The 23,352-nt window shown below is 45.6% G+C and overlaps 1 protein-coding gene across 1 annotated transcript in view; it reads right to left on the reverse strand.

Annotated features, from left to right (window-relative positions):
* Positions 1 to 4,680: 4,680 nt before the first annotated feature.
* Slc9a4 (solute carrier family 9 member A4) overlaps positions 4,681 to 23,352 on the reverse strand; it is a 48,666-nt gene continuing 29,994 nt past the window's right edge. Inside the window, exons 7-12 of the mRNA XM_063229756.1 lie at positions 19,898 to 19,968; positions 17,906 to 18,067; positions 12,369 to 12,465; positions 9,919 to 10,050; positions 9,501 to 9,588; positions 4,681 to 7,397 (exon numbers count right to left, since the gene is read on the reverse strand). Of these exons, the coding sequence (XP_063085826.1) occupies positions 7,063 to 7,397; positions 9,501 to 9,588; positions 9,919 to 10,050; positions 12,369 to 12,465; positions 17,906 to 18,067; positions 19,898 to 19,968 (885 nt within the window). The 3' untranslated portion in view covers positions 4,681 to 7,062. The remainder of the gene's footprint in view (positions 7,398 to 9,500; positions 9,589 to 9,918; positions 10,051 to 12,368; positions 12,466 to 17,905; positions 18,068 to 19,897; positions 19,969 to 23,352) is intronic.

The following is a 23,352-nucleotide window of genomic DNA, read 5'->3' on the forward strand; positions in this document are numbered from 1 at the left end:
TCACAGGACAGGGCACCTCCCTGGCAGGTTTCAGGGCTGGTCCTGCAGGTGTCTCTTGGGGGTCCTTGGATTCAGTCCCCTTTAACAGCTGCCTGGTGTCTGAAAAGTGCGTTTCATCTACTCGGCTACATTTTTTTTTTTTTCAGGAATTAGAAATAAGACACTTGGAAATAAGTTAAAATAAGTAACTGGATGATGTTTGTAGAGGAAGAAAAATGTTAAACTTCAAGAGACTCATTGCCTTCTTGGTGGATAAAACAACTTACCCACATCAACACATACAGTGACTTTTATTTTTTAGAGATTTGTTAAAATTTGTCTAATTTTGGAACATTATGAAACACATTAGAAGCCACTTTTTTTTTCTTCTCTGCTAAAAACTCTTAATGAGCCAGTATATGCTGTCCCTGTCTGCAACTCACTAGCACACTGCAGTGTGAAGAGTCATCTAACCAGCGTGCTTCAGAAGAATTGTAACAACAAAGAAAGAAACTGGGGCCTCTTGGAAGAAGCAAAAAAGATGGGAAGAGGAAGCAACAATAAAAAGTTCCCAGGCTCTAACCCTGAAAACACTGACCCAGGACAACTAAATACAAAGGAAAATGAGAATAGCAAACATGCAATATCAGACACAGCATCAGTGGACATAAGAAGATATATTCAGGGACCTCATAGATGAGTTCAAAAGTTAAATATTTATCCAAATAAAGCAAAATATAAGAAGATTAATAAAGGAGATACTAAGCAACCCTCAAGCAGACACAGATGAAGAAGGGAGGGACTCAAACAAAGGAGAGAACCATTTGGTGAAGAATATTTAAAAAATATAGAATACATGAGGCATATTCAAAGAGATCACCAGGAAATTAAAAACTCTATGGGAAGATGGCAAATCAGCTTGAAAGAAACTAAGGATAGATTATCCAAACTGGAGGACAATTTTGCAATGTGGGAGTATGAAAGGGAAAACTTTAAAAATAACAAGGAAACCAGCAGTAACAATACAAAGGCTAGAAGATGACAAAACTGATATGATTTGATAGTATCAAGTCTGAGAGTATAGGCTACTACACTGAAGAGGACAAGACTCCATGCCAACTCCATGACATATACACATCCTGGTTTGATAACTGCCCGTTTTTGAAGTTCTATACTATATACAAAGTTGTGTTTTTATTAATACTTTTATGTACTGATATATTCAATTATATTATGTCTGATGATATCACCAATTCTATTGGAGATATCAAGAGACAACACAGGAATCGTGGTAGAAATCTTTGTACAATGGTTTTTATATGTTTATTTTGTTTCATGTGTTTATAGGAATATGTTTTGTTTTGCCTTGCTTTGTTTTGTTTCTCCCTATAGTATAGAATGGATAGAAATACCTGTTAAGACTCATGCCTGTGTAGAATCTATAAACAGTTTATGAGAACTGATCTTATGACACATGATGAAAGGAACAGATACTTTGAAGAAAAAGAGACACTAAAATACCCCATGCTGATCCTGGAGTGTCATAATGTGAAACCCAGCTATAGTGTTATTCTTTGTTCAGAGTGATATTAGCCTGCTTGGGTTTATTCAATCTCAACATAATTGAAGATATGGATAACTGCATTATGTTTAAGTCAAGTATAGAACTGACAACCATGTTACTAAGTTTTTGTTAGACAGTATAGCAGAACTGTTTGTGGTCTCACTGTTTGAATTCCCACTTTACATGTTCCATTTTTGTATCTTGAACAACTATTTGTAAAAAGACAATATGCAAACAGCAACTAGTGATTTCTTACTGTTTATTTTTTTCTCTGAACATATGTATTATTTCTACCTATTTTCTGTTTTGTTTAGTCTGTCTTTAAATAAAATTAAATTTTTAAAAAAAAACTGAAAGAATAAAACTCTTAACCATTTATCTTTCTAAAGAGAGTCACTTTTTTGGAGAGAAGTCCTGTTCTAGAAAAAAAATTCCATGCTGAAATTGAAGCTGAAGAATTAAACCCCAGTGAGATTTTTTTCCTCTTTTTCTTAACAGCGTGCCCATCGGGAGAGGACCTCTAGGTGCCTCTAGGTTCATAGTCTCTTTGAGAATCAACGAGGATTAGATCAGATGCCAGATCATGATCCCCGAAACTAGAGAACGCAATCATGCTGATGGAATTACACAGAAATAAGTAAGACAGCATTGTGCTTTGATAGGGAAGGGGAATAATCAGTCCTGAAAAAGATGAAGCCATGCCCAGGTCTCGATCCTGGGTTTGCTCTGGCCTGATGAACTCCAAACTGGCAGTGCCATCTGGGACTGTGATGACCCATGATCTTCAGCATCTGCAGTTCCAGCCACACCCTACACCCTAGTCCCACTAGGACACTCGACTCCGTCCGACCACTAGTCCCCAGCAAAGTGATGGTCCTCTTTCCTGCATCCTTATGCTTTCACTGAGGCTAAAGTAACCAAGCCCTGAACCCTAATCTAAAAGGTTTACATACTGATTTCATTGAATCGTCACAATCCATCTACAAGGTAGGTTTATTTTGTCTACTGGTCCATTGCAGCTTGAGGATGATCATTAACTTGCTTAAGTCTCATGAAGGTGGTGCAACTCCAGAGCATGAGTTCTATGCTGACCACATGAATTTAACATCTACGTGGCCCTGATATCCTTCCCAAAGAGCTTGACACATCATGTTACAGGGATCCCTGCTCACCCATGTTGACAGGAGCACAACTCATCACAGCTAACACTTGGAAGTGGCCTCTGTGTCCATCAACGGATGGCTAAAGATGATGTACATTCAATGAAGTACTACTCTGTTGTGCAGCTTGCGATCATAATGTCAAGTGAAATAAATGAGACACACAAGCTTCAATAGCTCGCTGTTTCTGCTCCATGAAAACTCAAAGCATAAATAAATTAAAGTGAAAAATACAAAGACAGGTAATAGGAAACAAAGAGATCTTTTGCAAATGTGAAGGAGACCAAGAAAGGAAGCAGAAAAGGAGAAGTCCATATAAATAAACTAAGCTGCATGGCACCCATGTACCAACTTCCGTGAGGATGGTATTCCCTATGCACCGTGAACATGGGCTCATAAAAATAAAAATTAAGTCAACCTGCATCTTCAGTGTGGGAAGCATAGGGGCTTCTCTGCAGGCTGAGCCTGGGGTCCCCCCGGCTGCTGACCTGAGCCCTGTCCAACCCCTGTCTTCAGAGCCCATCTCCTGCAGGAGAAGGGATTCTACCAGGAAGTGGGTGGTAATTCGACTCCTACCACCCATGACCCCAGACTCTGTCCATGGAGAGAGAGAATGACAAGGACCTACATCAGTGTCCAGATTCCCCTTCTCCACCTAGGAATTATGGGTGTCCCAGAGACCACAGCTGCCTTCTGTGAGTGGACCCAAGCGAGGACCGGTGCCCACAGCCTCCTGCTGGTTCCCAGGGAGATGGAGGTGTGCTTTTTCTGCACCCCCCCCCACACACAGAAAACATCTGGAAAACGTATAAGGGGAGAGGCTGCTGGGCATAATAAATAAAAGAGATGCACTTTGCTCAAAGTCAGAGGCTTAGCCTAGGGTTCAGACAATTCCACAAAATAAAGCAAAAACTTGGGAGGAAAATTTGGGTTTTGTGTGTGGTGCATGTGATGTTTTTTGAGGTTGAAGATAGCCACATTCTCTGGGGCCACTAGCAAGGAGGGTTGACCAGAAGCCAAATCCAGAATCAGGGACATCCAAGAAATGTCTCTCCTCCCTGGGGGGAGCAGGGAAAAGAATTCTGCCCCAGTGGCCAAACCCCGCAAGGCACTGCCTGCAGGAAAACCTCCAGGAGTGAACACAAGGAGGGTTTTGTTGTTGTTGTTGTTGGTGGTGGTGGTGATGGTGGTGATACCAGGGATAGAACCCAGGATCTGCTGAGTTACATTCTCAACTCTTTTTTAGAAAGTATTTTTATTTTTTAAAATTTTTTTTATTTTTTGGTACCAAGGAACGAACCCATGACCTAGTGCTTGCCAGTCTGGCACTTGTGCCACTGAGCTAAATCCCTGGCCTCCATTATTTTTATTTTGAAACAAAGTGTCACTAAATTGCCCAGTTGGGCTTGAACTCATAATCTTGATTCTCCTGACTCAGCCTCCTGAGGAGCTGAGATTCCAGCTATGCAGCACCACAGCTGGCCACACATGCTTTGAAACAGAGCTGGAAGCCTAACCAACAGGCCATTCCTCAGGAGCTCTCCAGGGCTGACAGAGCTACCGGCCACACATTTAGGAGGGACTAGTATCCCTCCCCCTTCCCCTCCCTCTCCCCTTTCTCCTCCCTCTCCTCCTCCTCCTCCTCCTCGCCACATTCCTGATGGAGAAGGAAACGCAGCGCCCCAATTTTCTATTGACAAAATGTAGTCTGGTTGTGTGAGTGTGAAATTGCAGGATGCGGTGACCAGAGGATCAAAGGTTTCATCTTCTCTTGGCCACGCTGGCCATGTCCTGTGCACAGGACACAGGTTAATAAACCAGCAGATGGTCTAACATTGGTAACCTGGTCCCTTCTGCCACATGCCCTGTCCCTTTCTCAGGACAGTGGTCTGTGCTTTTGACTCCCTGTGCCCAAATCAACTGCATCCAAAGATGTTCAAGGGAAAGTTCTAGAAATAAACAACGCACACACTTAAATAAGCTTTCACCTTGCGGTGTTCTAATTGCTGCATTTATTACTGTTAACTTCATCACTGCTGTGCGCATACAGGAAAAACCAATCTCCACTAGGGGAACTGCGATGTCCCCGGTGATGGGAGCATGGTACGGAGGAAGAGGTTGGCAGGCGGGCCTACAGGTGCCCTGCCTGCCTCACACTGTTCCGGCCCTAGATGTCCCTAATGCAAACCCACGCCCCCTGGTCACCCTGGTGGTCTGCTGCTCTGTTGCCTGAGCTTACTTTCTGCAGTAGACTGTGGTTCCTGGCTTGGGTGGGAGTTTCTGTGGCAGCTTCTACTAATTAAATGGACCCTGAATCCCACCACCCCTCTGCTTAATGGCACCTGCATCTGAGAGCAAGCCAGGAGGCTCCGGTAGATTCCTCTCACCCCAAGTCCTTGCTGCCTACTCTCAGAAGGACCTTGCAATCGGGCCTCTGCTGTTACTCAGATGGAGAGCAGTAAGAGATACAGGCGCCCTTCACCTACTAAGATGTAGTCTTGCTCAGGGCCTTGGGAAGGTGAATTGCACAGCTGTCTGCAGCCGCCACACCTCCACCTACCACTGGGAGTAAAATCAATCTCTCTCTCTCTCTCTCTCTCTCTCTCTCTCTCTCTCTCTCTCTCTCCAGAAGTTGCCTCTGCTGCTTTGCTTGCTCGTTTGTTTAAACAAAAAGCAAAGCCCAAGGATTTATATGTGGTTCTATCCTTGATTAGCACATTACTATCATTTGATAGTGCATAATTTTTATCAAAATAAAAATACTTAGATCAGAAACAACATAAGATTACAACTTCAGAAGATCAACCAGCTGGCTCCTTTGCCATTTCTTTGGCTCAGCGAACGGGGCGAGAATCATCCAGTGTATAAATCTCGGGCAAAGCCAGATGTTCTTGGTCTGTTACTGGTGCCCCTAGATCCTACCCGAGGACATGGCCCTTTCCTTGCAAGGGACAGCAGCCCTGAGCTGGCATTCGGTGGCATCCCAGGCCCTCAGCTTTGACATCTGGAAGGTAAGGATGCTGAGGACACCTTTGCTACCATCCTTTTCCATCTGCATGTTATCATCAGTTCAATGTGTGCAAGCACAAGCCGTAATTATCCCTGATTAGAAGCGAAACTGACAAAACCTACAAAAGTACAAACTAGAGAGAGCAAAAGGATCCATGGCCCACCCGGATCCTTTGGTGAAATGGTGAAAAGTTAAAATGAACAAACTGTTCCTTGTCATTTGCACCCTGGACCAGCAGAGTAAACGCACATGTTCATGCAAAAGGGAAATTCACAGTTAAGCCCCTGCAGGCCCCCAAACATGGGCACAGCTAGGGATGAAAAGGTGGAGGCGAGGAGGGAGACGAGGATGTGGCTGGGAGCGTCCTTTTAAATGAAGAGAGAGCCTTACGGGTGGGCAGGATTAAAAGTCAGCCAAGGAGGGCGGGGGCACCAGAAATAGTAGCTGTAAAAGGATATTTAATTACTATATGCTATTAATTTGGCACATTAAAGAAAGCCTGAGGAAGGATTATTAATGGACAGATGGCCAGAGGGAAGAGAAGGAAGGAGGGAGGAGGGATAAAATAGTTTGGTGAAATTTGAAAGCTGGAGTGTGTGGTTTGAAATGAAGTCGGCGGGCGGGGAGGGGGGGGATACAGCTCAGAGGCAAAAGCGCCTGTCTGGCAAGCACAAGGTCCTGAGTTCCACTCCTAATACCAAAATAAAAAAAGAAAAAGAAACCCACCACACATCTAATAAATACATCGTCATGTCATGGTCCTTAAACTCTGTGGCCATTGTGTTTCTAGTATTTGTTTTTAAAATCAAGACTGTAATTATCAAATAGATCGTGAATCCATCATTTGGAGACTTGTCCTGTCATCCAGATCACATCTGTTGCTGATCAGATATAGCAATGTTATAAATCTTTTCACCTTTCTTTTGAGATAGGGTTATTGCTTATGGGATACCCAAATCACAATCAAACACAGCCGCTGGCAGGAAAGAACTCACCATGGACTGCAGCCCCATTGTCTTATCCGGGCAGTGCCCTGCCCAGCTCCACTTGATTCTAACCCACACACACATGTGGTCAGCGACAATTACCAAGCTATCGCACGTTCATCTTAGTACATGAGCTGGGTCACGGGCCTCAGTAGGTGATCGTAGGGAGGCTTGGGGACTTGGGTCCTGTCATCACCTCTGCTCTCCCAGCTTGGAATGTGACTCATGTACAAGTTCTCTCCCAATTTCCCAAACATCTCCATCTCTGAGAAATGCATGTCCAATAGTGAACTCCACAGCTCCCGTCTGAAAACCCCCTTTCCCAGCAATGGGAAATCGGAAGTGATCCCAGGGGTAGCAGCACTACTTCCTGTGGAGCAGAGGGCTGTAGGACTGGCAATGTTCCCTGCTGTGTGCACGCTCCGCTGTCCACCTGGCCCTGAGAGCCGAGGCCTCCTCCTCACTGTCCTCTCTGGACTCAAATTCCTCATCCAAAGCGAAGAACAGAGGCCTGGCCCGTACCACTGCCCTCCTGCTGGGCCTGGGGTCTCTGCCATCACCCAAGGGCACTGTCATGGCACCTTGTGGTAAACTCTTCATGGGGATCACCTGCACCGGCCGGCTTTCCCGGAGTGACCCCAACTGGGGCCGTGCACTGAACGTGATGGACGGGAGTCCGAGGTCACTGCTGTCGTCATCTAGAAAGACAGAGTAGCAAAGAGGGAAATCAGATTCAGTATCTGAGCTCAGGCTTACTGCCCAGGGGTCAGGAACTCAGGGCCAAGCTGAGCTCTGACTAAAGCTCCACCTCTCACCCTGCAAAGATTTCCCTTTACAGGTTGCCATTCCAAGAGACCAGGAGGCAGACGCTGTATGTACAGTGTGGTAGACACACAGAAGTGCACTGAAACCAGTCAAGCCAGTCTCCTGGGTGACCAAGACAGGGTTTGATCACAAGACGAGATAAGCAGGCTAAGGACATGCAGCATAAGGCACAGAGCTGCTGTGTCTAAAAGGTCAGCGCTGAACTAGAGACCACAGGACACCACTGGTGACAGTGCCAAGTTGCCTTGGTTGGGACTTCTGCATGGGGGCTCCCCGAAAGTGTTAGCCTCTGAGCCTTAAACCTGGGTCTCATCCCTTTTCATCAGAGCAAACTGATCCTTAAGAAATTGGGAAGGGAGGAACAAGGAGATGAGGATGTGGTGGGAAGGTTCTTTTAAAGGAAAAGAAAAAGAAAAGAGAAAACCAAGCGAAACTGTCATAGCTGTAACTAGTACAGTGTACCCACAGGCTTAGCCAGACAACCGGTGTTTAGAAAGAGGCTACCGGAAAAATCTTAACTTCCCCATTCAGCAGTGCTTTTCCAAATCTGGCTAAGTCATCTTGAGAAAGCAGGTTAGAAATCAAGATGGGGGCTGGGAATTTAGCTCAGTGGCATAAACACCTGCCTGGCAAGTGCAAGGTCATGAGTTTGATCCCTGGTACAAAAAAAAAAAAAAAAAAAAGAAAGAAAGAAACAAACAAACAAACAAAACAAAAGAAATCAAGGTAGGGAACCAACGGCTTTGAATGCAGAGAGTAAGTAACACTGGTATATATGCCTATTTCTCCACGGGTTTCTTCTCGGTTTGTTCTCTGCAGTGGGACCAGAGTCCCCAGATGCTAGGGACGTGGCCTAAGGGATGGTGACCTGGATGCTTCTGTCCCCTCAGCCTGTCCCTTCACAGTCCACTGGCTCTCCAGAGTGTAATGCTCCCTCAGGGGACAGTCATGTTCAGGTGGGATCTTAGCATAAAGAAGAGGCTCACACAGGTGACATTCCACTTAACTTAAGTGACAAGATGTCTCCAACATTCAAAGAACAGCCTCCACCTCCTGAGACAAGCCCACGTTAGAAGGTGGGTTATCTCTCTTCTGTCCTGCTTTTTAATATAATGCTTACTTAAAATCTTCACATCAATGCTCCCATGAGCCTGCTCTGGGTCATCCCAGGAGAAAAGAAAATTCAGTGACACATTCTTCCTTTCTACCACTCAAATGACAAAAATAGCCTTGGATTATTTGTACCAGGAGGATATTTTTAAGTCAATCTATCCCATGCCCTGTATTGCTGTCTGGTTTATTCTGATTTTTTTGTTTGTAGAACAACTCAGTGATAATCTCAAACACTATTACGGAGGCAAGTCTGGTCTGAGAGTAGATAACTTGACCAATGAAACAGAATTAAGCTCAAAACCATCGTCATCCTGAATGTTCTAGTAAGGCAAAGGTGACATTTCATCTTTGAGGAAAAGACTGTGTCAGGACAGCTCAGTCCCTTGAAAATTATCTTAATCCTTTCACAAGGAGAAATTTCTGATGGGTTGAAATTCACAAGGGAAAATTAACTGTAGTTCTTAGTAAAAATAATTGCGTGAATCATTAGATAATTTTTCATCAACCTCAGAGCAGACTTAATAAAAATTTTCTAACAGCAAATAGATCTAAAATAGTAAAAGCTGAACACAAAACAAGGAAAAATGTTGGCAGCCCACGGGAGAGAGGCGGATGAGGTCCGTCTGGGACAGAGTGCCTCAAATTCATTCAGAGATCAATAGCCAAATAAAAACTAGATGGAGAAAGGAAGAAATGGAAAATTCCACCCAAAAAAGGCAGTTTGTTTCCCCAAATACGAAAACTGTTGCACCTCGCCAAAGACCACACCCCAGTGTTAAGGTTTCCAATCTTATAGGGCCCCCTGCAGCTGAGGGCGCAGGGCCAGACAACAGCGGTCAGGGACAGAGCCCAGCCCAGGTTACCTGCACCCTCCTCGGTGCCCGCCTTTCTCCTGCCGGACTGCAGCTTGCCATAGGGGAAGGACAGGTAGCGGATGTTTTTGGTACCAGCCTGTGGGTATCAAGTAGAAGGAAGAAACAGAGTGAGGAAGACTTTGGCAGAGCCAGGAGGGCAGAGGCCAAGTCGTGCTGTGGCCCTCACTGGTGTAAATGCACCACCCGTGACCTCTCAATGCAAACCCACAGCCCCACGATGAGGGACCCCAACACAAGGACATGCACCGGCCCAGCCTCCCTGGGGAAGTCGGGCAAGGGCACGTGCTCGACTTTTACGTGAGGTGGTGGCCCCCCTTCCACGGAGGCACTGCCCGGGCACAGCTGAGTGCCTAGTGACAGACACCTGTGGGCAGAAGCTGTCCCACCACACTGGGGCCCCTCACACCTGGGCTCCCCAGGGCAGGCTGTGGCCCTTGTGCAGGCTCTCCCTCAGGGTGTTCTGGCGGCGGATGAGGATCTCCTTCGCCTGCGTCTCGCTGGTCTGGGGCTTGAGGTTGTACTTGTTGTAGGACAGGGTCTGCAGAGAGAGCAGAACAGGTGAGGCCTCGCCCAGTGCAGCTTCCTGTCCAGGAGGTCACAGAGCATCTGCTGATGGGGAGGGACTGTGTGGCCTTGGAGCAGGCACATTTAGGAAGCCGTTGGTCTTCTATTGCACCCTACGGGGTGGATAGATGTCACTCCTGTCTATTTTGCAAGCAGGAAGCCCAGATGTCTCTGAACACATACAGTAGGCGGTGGGCTCCACTGGCCCCACACTCAGGAAGGGGTCAGCAGCTGGCTGGAGCCTGTGTTTGCCTAATTATACCTCAGGGCCCATGGGAGAAGGGACTTTACATCACTGTGCGGTGCTTCTGAAGTTTGGCATAGCCCAGATGAAGAGCACAGAGGTGGGGAACACTATTGCCCTCCTCTGAAAGCACACAGACCTTCTGCAGGGAGCCAGTCACTGAGGCCATGCCAGGGACTGCCTGTCGGGCACTGAGCTCTTCCTGGGACCTGGTCTTGGTTCAGTTTCTTCTCTCATAAATTTGGAAGGATATTTCCCATGCTCGATCCCTCCATGTTCCACAGAGCTGCCTCTGGGGTTGCCCTCACTGTCCCCTCCCTCGTAGCTTCCCCTGGAGACAAGCTGAGGACAGGGACTTCAGAGAGGCCAGCTTCGTTCTGACCAACTGCAGATTAGGGTCGGCCAGAGGTACCCACTGGCCCAGATGGCTCTGGACTCCGCCGAGTCGCTTCTGAGACCCTGACACTGAGAAGTGCTAACCACCAATGGCCCAGGCCAGACAGCCGTGGGTGGCTTTTTTATACATGGTTTGCGTCCATCCTTCAGAATGCAGATTTCCACTAGAAACAGTGGAACAGACAGCTGCATTTGCAGGGTGATTTTTTTTTTTTTTTTAAGAGACCAAGAGAATCCTGGTGGCCGAGAAGAGCCTCACTGACCTTGTAAAGCTGGAGTTAGAAGGGAAGGGGGGGAGGGGAGGACCAGAGAGCTTCACGCTTGGGCACCAAAAGTGGAGACAGAGGCCCCCTTCTCCTCACCAGCTCCCCACGGTGCACAGTAATAAACCCCTTCAGTGACAAGAGGCCAATGGGCTTCCACTCAGGGCAACAAGTAGGTCTCCATGCAGCTTTTAGAAGAAAGAGAGCACCAGAGGACGGTGGAGAAGACAGCATGCAAAAGAAGAAGCCAGGAAAGCCCCCAATAGTGGACTTGCCTTTGACCAAGTGGGAGTTTCTAGATCTGGCCTCTGCTGCCTGATCTTTCCTGAACTCATCAACTCAAGGCAAAGGCTGAGTACTTGGGGCTCCTGGCCCCAGCTGTCACTAAACTAACTCCATTCTTCAAACCAGGAAGTGCTTATCTTGAAGGCAGCATGAGATAGCCTTGCTGAAACAGTTTCCCTTGGAAAGCTTTGGAGCTGGGGATTTACCCAAGCAGGCTCTCGGCTGATGTAGAGCCCTGTGCTGACATAGCCCCTTAATCCTCCCTGAAACAGGAAGCCAGAAGTGACTTTCTGTGGATTATGTGAATCCAGAGTCACCGACAGAACCCTGGGCAGGTGCCCAGAGCTTGGATTTACTCCTTGTGACCTTGAACAAGTTGGTCCCTCAGGCTCACTGACCTCCGTGTTTTCCACTTGAAAAGAAAGAGCTTGCCAGAGATGACTCTTAAAATCCCACTAAGATATGACCTATGTGTCACGGTCACAAAAGCCGTGGCCCTCCCATACTCATTACAGTTCTACCCTAGAATCAGGCTGCACTAACTTAGAATAAAACAAAAATAAACCTCCTAGAACAGATGGCATCAATTCAAGTGTTATTTATCCAAACTTCCCAAAGGACTCATCCATTATCCTAAGAAAGGTCCAGTAAAGACTCCATGTGCCTGTTCCAAAACCAAGCGGAAGGAAGACACCTCGTTTCTCCTTTCATTCCAACTTTCCACATCGTGCTGTCAGTGCGTCAATTTTACAACCCTCATTAGCTCAAAATTACTGAGAGAACGCCACTGGCACCATCATTCTGTGGGGTGATGGTGACCTTGGCAGCTGTCCTTCTTTGGAGGAGAGGGAGCCCCAGGCTTCTGGAAACCTGCAGGCTGCAGGGCTGGGGCAGCCTGACCCCTAGAGACGGCAATGGGATTTGCGTTTCTTTCTAGGCCACCAGTGCTAGCTTCACAGCAGAAACTAGCAGGGAGCTTTCTGTTCTCCAAACCATGAAGAGAGGACTCGTCCAGGGGAAGGAGACTGGGAGTCAGAATGGGTTCCCGGAGCACGGGTCCTCGGGGCGTGCCACGGGGCATCACAGCAGCTGGCTTGCACACACCCGTTTTCGAACGTGGTACAGGTTGCGTGTCAGAATGTCCCTCATGGACTCCACATCTTCGGGGGAAAGCCTCTTGGTCACCTGTGTCCTTTGGGCCCTGAAAGCAGAGTCAGAGGAAAGCTGTCATTAGTCTGAGAGGCACCAGGAAGCACCAAAAGGCCCTGTCCGCCCTGGAGTGGCAGGGACCCTAAGTTCCAGAACTCCGTTTTTCTATCACCTTTCCTGTTGTGTTTGCTAGCCAACTTAAATGTCAGAACATGTATTCCTCCTTAGAGCTTTTCCGCAGTTAAGGTGGTGACAGCCAAGTAACTGTTCCCCTCTGTTAGGAAATCTCTTATGCATCGACACGTTGATAAAATACAATAAAACCCAGTTATTGGAAAATGGCACCATAAAATGACATCCAAATACTGTTAAATTAAACTGAAATAAAATTCCTCAAAGGTCAAGCTTTGCTAACTCTGCACTTCCTCATATAGCAGACAGGTGACTGCCAGTTTCCAGACCCACACAGTCCACTTCCTACACTTGGGGCAAAAGTGATCTCAGAGAGCATCATAGGTGCGTGGGTACAAGCTTCCTGGAGTGATAACTTTTAAGGACCTTATTTTTTGCTAGGCAGTGATTTAAGAAACTGGAATCACATCTCCAAAGAGAAAGTGAAGTCGTTTACACCAAGAAGGTCAGCCCTGCTCAGAGGCCCTGCACACCAGGAGACGCTTCCCGCCCAGGTTGGGCCAGGTAAGCAGTCAATTCACAATTGTCCCCTGGAGATTCCTGAGTCATGACTGCTGTGGGGAGAGTTCCCACGTGACAGACGTATTTGATTACAATCTCTCGTGGCTGCACTTTTAAAAATCCTTTCATTAGAGGAGTAATGCGGGATCTTCGGAGAACGGAAAAAGAAAAAAGAAGGATCAACAGAAAAGGAAGCCTTAATTTTAACACTGCTGTCACACTCCACACCCTAATGGTTTCTCTTGTCTCCTTGCTTATTTCTGCTAGCTGTGGCTATTTGGAATGCTCAAGGGCTCTGATGGCTTTAATATCTGCTTGTGTATGTTCTTAGCATGATTGATCACAGAGGTGAGTAATTATTAGTTTCAATACAGATCACCCCTTTAAGGATTTTCCCCACATGTAAAAATACAGCCATAAGTGGTTAGGACATTTCAAAAGTAGTATGCAAGATTTCAAGGCTTTGGATACTAGATATCCCACTGTGCTTGATTTAATTTCACAGTACCATCTGCACATTGAATAAGGTCCTTCCTCCAAAATGAGTGGAATCAGACTTTCCCTCGTGCAGAGCTCAAATGTCACTTCTGTTGATCCACAGTTACCACCCTTGGTGAGATAAACATTGTTATCAGTGCATTGCAACCTGCGTACATGTCTCTTGGGTAAAATTCACTCTGATTTAGGTACTCCCACAGGCTTCCACCATCTGAGTACGTTCCTTTGCTCCAAGGAGTGTATGTATTGCTAAGACGAAACACCAGCTAGCCAAAGAGTTCCCTTTTCGGTTTATCAGAAAACAAATATCGAAACCACCGATAAAGGAAGTATCAAAATGAAATTTGGTAGACCAGGAGATACAACTTGGACCTCACCCCAGTTCGGAACTGACCACTTTGGGAAGGGCGCATCTTCATCAAAGGCCATTCGGGCTCCTGGCTTGCATGAGTAACCTCAGTATCTGGAAGGTGTCACATCACTCTGGGCCACACTGAGAATCTGCAGTGTCACAGTGGCCGGGCTCACCTGAGCAAGGGGGGACCTGGGCTTTCGTCATGCCACTTGGTGAACACAGGCACACCTGAAATACTCACATCACAAGTCCAGGAAAGATATGGCCCTGGGAAAATTGAACTGGTAATGGTGCCTGGTTCAGTTGAATGCTAAACCAAAAGACTTGTCCTTAGAACATTCATTTATTAACCATAAAGGAAATATCTGTCACCTTAAATAAAGGTGATTTGGTGATTTCAAGGGCACTAAACACAACTGGAATAATGTGAATCCAGCTGTATTTGAACATAAGGTTTACATTTCTCATGACCTCTTCCTTCCTTCCTTCCTTCCTTCCTTCCTTCCTTCCTTCCTTCCTTCCTTCCTTCCTCCTTCCTTCCTCCCTTCCTTCCTCCTTCCTTTTAGAAAGACATGGTTAATGTTTAAATTTAAAAAGTTGTTACAGTGAAAGACCAAGGATGAAGAGACACAGGAGTTCAAAGCAGGGGGCAGTATTCTGAAGAGGATGGATGCACAGCGATGTGTCTTTCCCTGTAACAATTTTTTTTTATTTAAACATTCCCCATATTTTTGAGCACTTTTCACTGATCAAATATTTAAGGCAACTTTCTGTCAAATAAAAACCCTACCTATGGTGTGTCCTCATCCACCTAATTCACCATATTTTGGCTTATCCCAAGGACAAATGATCATGCAAAGTAAATGTTTTGAATAGATTCAAAACATGAGGAGAGGCACACAGGTCAACCAAAGACACTCAGAAGAAGAAGACTTTCAGAACTGCTGCAGAATACGGCAGGAACAAGGGATGAGTGCATTTGAAGTGTATTTTCAAGGCACCTCATGGTAATGTGCCTTTTCACTCTAATGCATTTTTTACAATCTAAACACTCTCCTTATTTTATTATATCTCCTATACCTGTCAATGCATGATCAATTAGAAACATTTTTAAGCTAAAATGAAATTATTGTATGCTTTTTTTAAAAAAAATGGCATGCTAAAATTATTTGGGAGATTTGATACAAAATAAGGATGCAAAATAAGGTTTGTTGTGCTGATAAATTTATAAATATTTTAGTACCCTATAAAATGAATCAAAAAAATTTTAAAGCTTTGATGCTATTAATCATTTTGAGCCTGTATCCTCTGATAATTTCTAAGAGTATACTACTCAGAGGTATGGTGAGCTGCTTTGTATTTGAAGTAAGATATACGTTAACCCTTTCACAGGGCTGTTCTGAAGGTCAAGTAGGTAATGCAGGTAACAATGCAGGGTTGATGCCCACTAATCCACACTTTCTGTGCCATCCATATACAGCCCTGCTAGTAGCAATCTTCCAGAAATCACAGAATTGAGAAAGCTAACTTTTGTACAATTGCTTCAACTTCTAAAGAAGAAAATATGTGTGAATTTGTTGTTACCTCTCATACAGAATAATAAGAAGTGAGCTGAATACACATTTCTTTTTCCTGTTATTGTATGAAGGTTTGTTTTTTTAAAAAAAAATTAGCTGCTTTGATCTTAGGAAAGGAATTCCTTTTTGCTTGATGTCCTACAAGCCTCTGATAAGATCAAATACATGTGATTTAAATACTAAACTTGTATTAAACATAAGCTTTAAAAAGACCCCCTCTCTCACTCAGATTAAATAACTAGTTTAGGCTATAGGAGAGGGAAAATCCCTTACCCAGAAGACTCCATTGCTAATCTCAGATCAGTTTCTGAAAAATAATTGACCCAAGGGGCTGGGGGTTTAGCTTAGCTGCAGAAGTGCCTGCCGTGCAAGTAGGCAGTCGTGAGTTCGATCCCTGGTACCGATAAAAATGAAAAAGAAAAAAAAAAAAAATTGACCCGAAGTAGGGGTTGGAAGGGCTCCAAACAGAACTGTTTTAAACACTGCATTGAGGTCAGAAGTTGGGGCAGTTGGTTATGATCAATGCAACACAGTTCCAAGGTTCAACATATGTTGGAACACGGGAGAGACTGATTCACACCAAGATAAGCCCCTGGAGTCCTGGCAAACCATTACATCACTGTGGAGCAAGCCAGTCAGGAAGCCCGTGGTGGGCCATGCCTCCGGAGCTGTCCAGCTCTCCTGGGACACACACACTTGGGACACGCACACTTGCTCACACCTTCCTGTGGTGAGTGGGTCATGCATCCACACTGGGAACATCATGAGCTGTGCCCCTCACCCACTCAGGCAGCTCCCCACCTAAGATCACTCATTGTGTGATCCTTACACTACACCATGGCTCCCCCACAGTATGTGTCCATGAGGGCAGGACCTGAGCCTACTTTCCGTGTGTGGCCCACAATTGGCATCTAAGGAGCAGGAAAGAGCTATGGTGCAAAGAATAAGATTTGAGGACAATATTTTAGAAGTCGCAAAAAATAAATCTTGGATGCCAACATTTTAAGTGAAAACAAAATCAGCATTCCTGACTTTTCCTCTGGCTCCACTATGGCTTAGCTCGTTGCCAATAAATATTTGTTAGTGCTTTCCCATTTTAGTATTGGAGGTTTCCTCAGAGTGGTGTAAGGCGCAGCACAAAGCAAAAAAACACAAGCCACAAAAACAATCTTACAGAGAAGTAAAGCAGAAAGCCTTTTGTTTGTGCTGAGATGCCCCCAGGGGACACTAGGTCAGCTGTTCTGCAGGCCTGGGAAGAGATGCTGTGGTGTTTCTGATTCATTAGCAGGTAAGGGAGGGGGGCGTTATCTGAAAATAACACCCAAGCATTAGCAACAATTTTATTGCTACCTATTCTTAGCCCTTCTATGCTGGTTTTGCCAATGCGAAGACATAACTGAAGCTCATGATCAAGTGTCTTTACCTGCTGTAGTGACAGAATGGCGGGGGCTGGTGTTCCTTTCCATAAATATAGATGGTGATTAATTTTCCCAATTCGTAAGCCATCCCTTGGAAGAAAACTGGGCATCTTCAGGAGGTAAATTAATTTTTGTGATATTAAAGGAGCTGTTGTTAAATGTCAGCGTTAAAACAGCTTTAAAAAAATATCTAGCCAGCTTTGGGGCAATTGGTTAGCAGATGGTCCCCGAGAAACACCATGTTTCAAAGGAAATGGTCCCGGAATGATGGATTTATAGACTGGCACCCCTCTCCCCACTCCCTGCCTCCCACTAACTCCCCGCAGTCTTTCTGTCAGCAGGAAGCCAGCACCTCCTGCTCCCTTCCAAGCTGATCTCATGCTGACTCACACAAACCTCAGAAGCTCACAGCAGCCTTCACCTTCTGGACAGCTTTCTCTTTGAGTTCCCCCCACACCTGCCACACCTCTGGCTACTGTAATTCAGCCCCTGTTATGGTTTGGATGCATGGCCTCCAAAGGTTCACATACAGGAACTGGGGCCCCAGGGTGATGGTACTGGGAGCTTCCCGTGGACCGGAAGAGGTGGGGCCCTGGGAGAGGTCTTTAGGTCATTGGCAATGTGCTCTCACAGGTGATTGCGGGCCCCCAGCTTGCTCCTGTCCACCCTGCTCTCTGGGTGGAGATGTGAGCATGCACCTTGGTACCCACTCCTGGCACAGTGTCCTTGCCACAGCACAAGGGAACACTGGAACCTCAAGAACTCTGAGCTGAAATAAACCTCCTTCCACACATTGATTCTTTTCAGTCTCTGTTAAAGTAACAGGAAGCTGACCAGCACCCCTATCTTGCTGCCTCCTCCATCCTGGTGCTGTCTGCAACATAACCATGAGTTGGTGCCCCTTGGTGTTCTGACATTTAAAGTCCAAATCAAAGAGCAGGCAAGACTTACAGATGGGGTACAGAAAATGCAGTGGAGCTCAGAATCCCAGTCTCTACCATCTCAATAGCTTGTTTCATTTCCAGCTTCTTGTATAAAGAAACGATGCTTGATTTGGGTAGGTTCTTTCGGATTAAGATTTTCCGTAAGTACTTATGATCAAACTTCTTAAACCTAAAAATAAAAACCAACATTTTGGAAATCTTTCAACTCTGTATGTTTTCTGCACATGTGCATTTCTTTTTCTTAAAAACAACTCCCACTTAACTTTATTCTGAAAAATATCAAGACAGTACCTCGAGTACATAGCATTTGAGTGCCTTTTTAACAAATCACAGTATTTATGCATTTTTTAAGTAAAGAAAGAACAGCCCACTGGCCTGAATATATTGAAAATAAACTAAAAAAAGAAAGGGCCGAGCTGAAATCAGGGCAAAAGTGTGTGTCAGTGGGAAGCCAGGGAGGCCCTGCCCAGGCCAGGCCACACTGAAGAGAGGAAATGAGGGGTCACAGCTTTTGGCTGAATGTTGTGCTGATAGCTCATAATGTAGCAGCTGCACTTACAATAATATGGGTCTATTTAACTACAACCTGGACATCCAAATGGCCTGGAAGTTACAGTGGTCTCTCTCCAGTATGCTGCAGCTCATCTCAAATCCCGCCAAAGTAAGAGTGAGGAGGGAACCCCACACACATCCCCACAGCCTGACCCAGAGAGACTTGAATAGGCCAGACCCTGGCAACAGCTGATTCCTGCTGTGGCTGGCCCGTTGGACTGAACGGCCCAAATGCATATGGCAGGGGTCAGTCATCTGTGTGGGGTTGGAACTGCCAACATTTCCAATCATTGTTTCATGTTCGGAGAGCAGCTTGCCTGCTGCTTACTTTCTGGAGGAGAACATGGCTTGCTGGGCTGCTGGCCTATTGTCTGTATGGCCGGTTACCTGGTCCCAGAGCTGGGTGGATCACATCGGGTCAGGTGAGTTCCCTGGGGGAGGGGCAGGCTGAGTTCCTGAGCTCAGCCATCTGCTTAGTCTGTGCCACACCTGCTCCTGTCTCAGCTGGGTCACTGCTCGACCTGCTGGTTTCCCAACCTTTCCGATGAGACCCCATGGTTGCTGGTCATTCCTAACCCACTGTCACAGCTCCTCCACTCTCGCGACATGTCTGACATTTATCCTGCTGAGCCCATTGACCTTGCTCTGTGGTGCTCCAGGGGCCGCCATTGCTCTTACCTCATGGGTGCTAGGTCTCTCAGTGTGCTAGTAACTCCTCCCCATCCTGTCTCACTTCTGCCTTCCCTCTGGCCTCCCTGGTGGCTTCTTTTTATGCCCTCTTGCCTTTCCTTTTCTTGACCAATGCCCCAGGATGAGGAGTGTCTCACAATCCTGTCTTTGGCAGCTTCCCTCTTCTCTTGTAATGACCTCAAGCATTTCATACCCGCAACCCCTTGGATTTTGATACCTGCAACCCCTTGGCACCGTAAATCTTTGTCTCTTCCACAGTCTCCCACCTTGAGACTAAGTCTGGAAGAGGAATCAGTTCAGAAATGTGAGCTATGGTGGAGAAAGGGCTTTGGGAATTTTAAAGAATCCCTATGTAGGCAGCACCCATAAAGGTCTTCCATATTCATAACCTCCATACCGGACAGATTCCTGCCTAGGATTCCCACTGTATCACCAAACACCCCTTGCAGCCTCGGGAAGCCAGGTTTTGCATAGTTAAGCTGCTTTTATCATGTGAGCCCTGTCCTTCCTTTAAATGTAACTATGGCTTCTTTGTTTCCCCTCTACTCAGAGCACTGGTTCTCTCTCAAGTGGCCCAAACCCAGGCCCAGTCTGTTCCACAAGCAGCACACATCTGAGCTTAGCAGCATCCAGGATGCCCAGCTGCCCCTGGGGTGGCCAGGCTCCTGGGCCTTTGTCTTTCCCCTCCTGGTCCCCCTTGAAAGTCCCTTAAGACACAGCGACCCTTGGTGAGGTAACGCAGCCCCGACCACCTTACTTGTCTCTGACTTGGTAGTGGCTCCACTGCCCACACACATCTTCTATGCCAGCCTTCAAGTGATCCATCAGCTGCCAGAGAAAGCATAAGGAATCATTGCAGGTGCAGGGAGAGCTCTGGGAGGTGCACAAGGGTCACCACCACACCTCGTAGACGAGGGAGGCTCGGGTTCCTGGTGCATCTCTTCCATCAGTCCGCTCACACCCTAAAATACACCCTGCCCTGCACAGCAATTCAGCTTAGGTGCATGAACTAAGAGAGTCCAGCAATAAGACACTTGCTACCACACAGAACATTCAATGAAACCTGGCCTTGGGTTTGAATAAGACTTTTCTAGAGCGACCTAGGAAACATCTCTTTTCTGAAAAAATATGGATGAAAATTCTAAGGATTTAACTTTTCTTTTTAATTTTATTGCTAAAAACGAACTTACCAGTATCTAATATACACAGGTTCTCAAAATATAACTTCCCATAATCTATTATAATAAAAAATGTAAGAAGAAAACTTCTCAGTATTTCCAATTTTAGTATCTTCCCTAAGTATTTACATTTCAACATACAAGCCAATAATGCTACATTTGTTTTATACAGAATTGCATTAAAAAACTAGGGGGAAAGACAACCTTAAAATAATTACAAATTAGTCTATATATAATTTAAATTAAAAATCAATAAATTACTGACTTTTGAATTTTGTGAAAATAGATTGAATACTGAACTCAATATTTAATTGATCCACTGACTTTTTTTAATTCTTTTTTTTTTTTTTTTTTTTTTTTTTTTGGTACCAGGTATTGAGCTCAGGACTTCATGTTTGCCTGGTAGCCACTATGCCACTGAGCTATATCCCTGGCCTCATGATCCACTGACTTCTATAAATAGTTATACCTTTTTTCAGAAAAAGAATTGAGAAAGGAATGAACTATCCAAAGTCTGTAGGCTGAGGTATATGCATAATATTTTAAAGTAATGAATCCAAGAAGATAAAGATAGACAAAAAATCTAAAATTCAATTAGAGTGTTACATATTTTAAAATGTTCTCTCCCTATCCTAACCTGTTAACGATCTTCAAATGACTCTGAAAATGTTTGGTTTGGATTTCTTGAAATGTATTGCTTCCAATGATTTTCCTACACAATTTGGGGCTGGCTTAGGTAGATTTAGGTAAATGTTATACATTTCTCCAGCATTAGACTTATGCACCCTTAAAGATAGACAATGCCTAAAATATTACCTGGACCAATCATCCTCTCAAATCATGGCTTCCCTGAGCAGTAATTATGCCAAATGTTCCAGTCACTGGTTGGACACATCCAAGGCCCCTCTGGATGTGCCAATCAAGAAGTAATTATCAGAACGTTCTTTCATAACTGGGTTGAATTCCTTATCCTATCTATCTATCTATCTATCTATCTATCTATCTATCTATCTACCTATCTGTCTGTCTGTCTGTCTGTCTATCTGTCTATCTATTTACTCCCCCCATTTCCATACATTAATTCTGATTCCTGTGTCTGGGCACCATCCCTTCGAACTGTGTTGACGGTAGGTATAACATACAGGGTGAGGGGCAGGCAGCAGAGACCACCGGCTGTGTAAAGGTAGCATAGTGTGGAATTTACTGTGCCTGCGTTCAGGCAGACAGAAAGTGAAAGGACCTTCTGCAGGGAACAGAGAGAAGCGTGCCTTTTTTATAGGGATGGAAAGAAGGCAGGGGACCCTCGGCAGGAAGATTTTAATAAACATCTGTGGTCAGAGTTCACTGGCAGTCTTGCACCTCAGAGAACAGAGTCCTTGAAGTGGTCTGAAGAAATTTTCACGTCTCTAGAAGTCCCCAGTGTCCCCAGATGTCCCGGGACCTGAAAAATTCCTTGTCCTATCGTATCTCCTTTAGGACATCCTGTGCCTGTCAGGATGGCTTTGGGGCTGAGCTGAGTTCTCTGCTGAGATAGTGCCTCTGCTAGAAGGGGGCGGGAAGGGGGACTCAGGTTCAATTATAGACTTACATAGGAACCATGTTCAACTTCTTATCCATGTTTGCCATGGTGGCAAAGATGATTCAACCAAAATCCCCCACTAGGCCAGATTTGCTGAAAGAGTCACAGCCTTTGCTCTGTCCCTATTAACAGTTCTGGAAAAGCAAAGGACGCCAGATTCCTGCAGAGCAATCTGTTTAAAAGCAAGTAGAACAACTTTTAACATAGTCACTAGAGTACTCTTTTGAGGTATCAACCTGAAGAAGCAAGTCCCAATAATTCAGTCAATCACTAGACATTGCTGTGAACGCATTTTGCAGACATAAATAGATCCCATCACCCCTATCTTTAAGTAAGGGAGATAACCCTGAATAATCCTAGTGGCCCAACTGGATCAGCTGAAAGTCCTTCTGGACAGAGCAGAAACCTCCCAAATGAGAAATTGTACTGGCAGACAGCTCCAACCCAGGCCAGAGCTCCTGCCTCCCCATCTGTTGTCTGTCCTAGGACTCTGGACCTGTTATCCAGCCGGTGTAAACCAGTTCATCTCACAGATCTCTTCACATCTCTCACTGGCTCTGCTTCCCTGACAGAAACACTGTCATCTCGAAATAAAAGGAAGAGCAAAAAAGGACAGAATGGAAGACGGCTGTGGGACCCCCAAATTCTACAGGTGAGAAGTTGGCTGATGACATCTCTCATCCACAAAGGCACAAACACATGTCACCTTTTACAAAAAAGGAATGTGGCCCTGAGGATGAGATGCGGGACCCAGCAAAAGGACACACGATGGTTGATGACATTTCCAGATCATGTGACAGGATAGTTTGCTCAGGAACTCTGCAGTTTTCCTAGAGTCCACAGCTCCTGATTGGCTTCCATTTCCTGCTCTTTAAAGAGAATAGCAGCACCTGTTACCTGACGGCTGCTCTGCCAGTGTAACTGGGACCAGATAGTTGTTCTTTGTGTTTTTCAGGCTCTTGGAGGAAGACAAACTGGGCCTCAGGATGGATTTGCCCAGAACCTCACTCATCCCTAACTTAGACATTCGAGATGATGTGATTCAGACTTTTGAGATGAAGTTTAGATAAGATTTGGAGTTGGAGTTGATGCTATAATGGATTGAGGCTTCCAAGGCTTCGGGATAGAGGACTGGGATAGACATGACTTTTTAAGGGGTAGAGGGCGGGTTGAATACACAGAATAATGGTCTCCCAAGTTTGTTTGCAACTTAATGTTTGAGAACTGTGGGACGTGTTCATTTCTAGGCAAGAGAGAATTCAGCTAGCCCATGGGCACAAAGTTTCTCAACAGTTGAGCTTAAGATCATGAGAGCCTCATGAACTTTGTGGTGGCACCATGCAATCACAAAGGGCCTTCAGGGCAGAAGGAGGCAGAAAAGCCACGGTCTGAGGGCCACCTGACTGGCCCCTGCTTGCTTTGGAGATGGAAGAGGCTGCCCCCAAGAAGTGCAGG

The sequence above is a fragment of the Cavia porcellus genome, unplaced genomic scaffold (genome assembly GCF_034190915.1).
Source record: "Cavia porcellus strain 051 isolate PalLab524CR breed Dunkin Hartley unplaced genomic scaffold, mCavPor4.1 scaffold_18, whole genome shotgun sequence".
Lineage (NCBI taxonomy): Eukaryota > Metazoa > Chordata > Mammalia > Rodentia > Caviidae > Cavia > Cavia porcellus.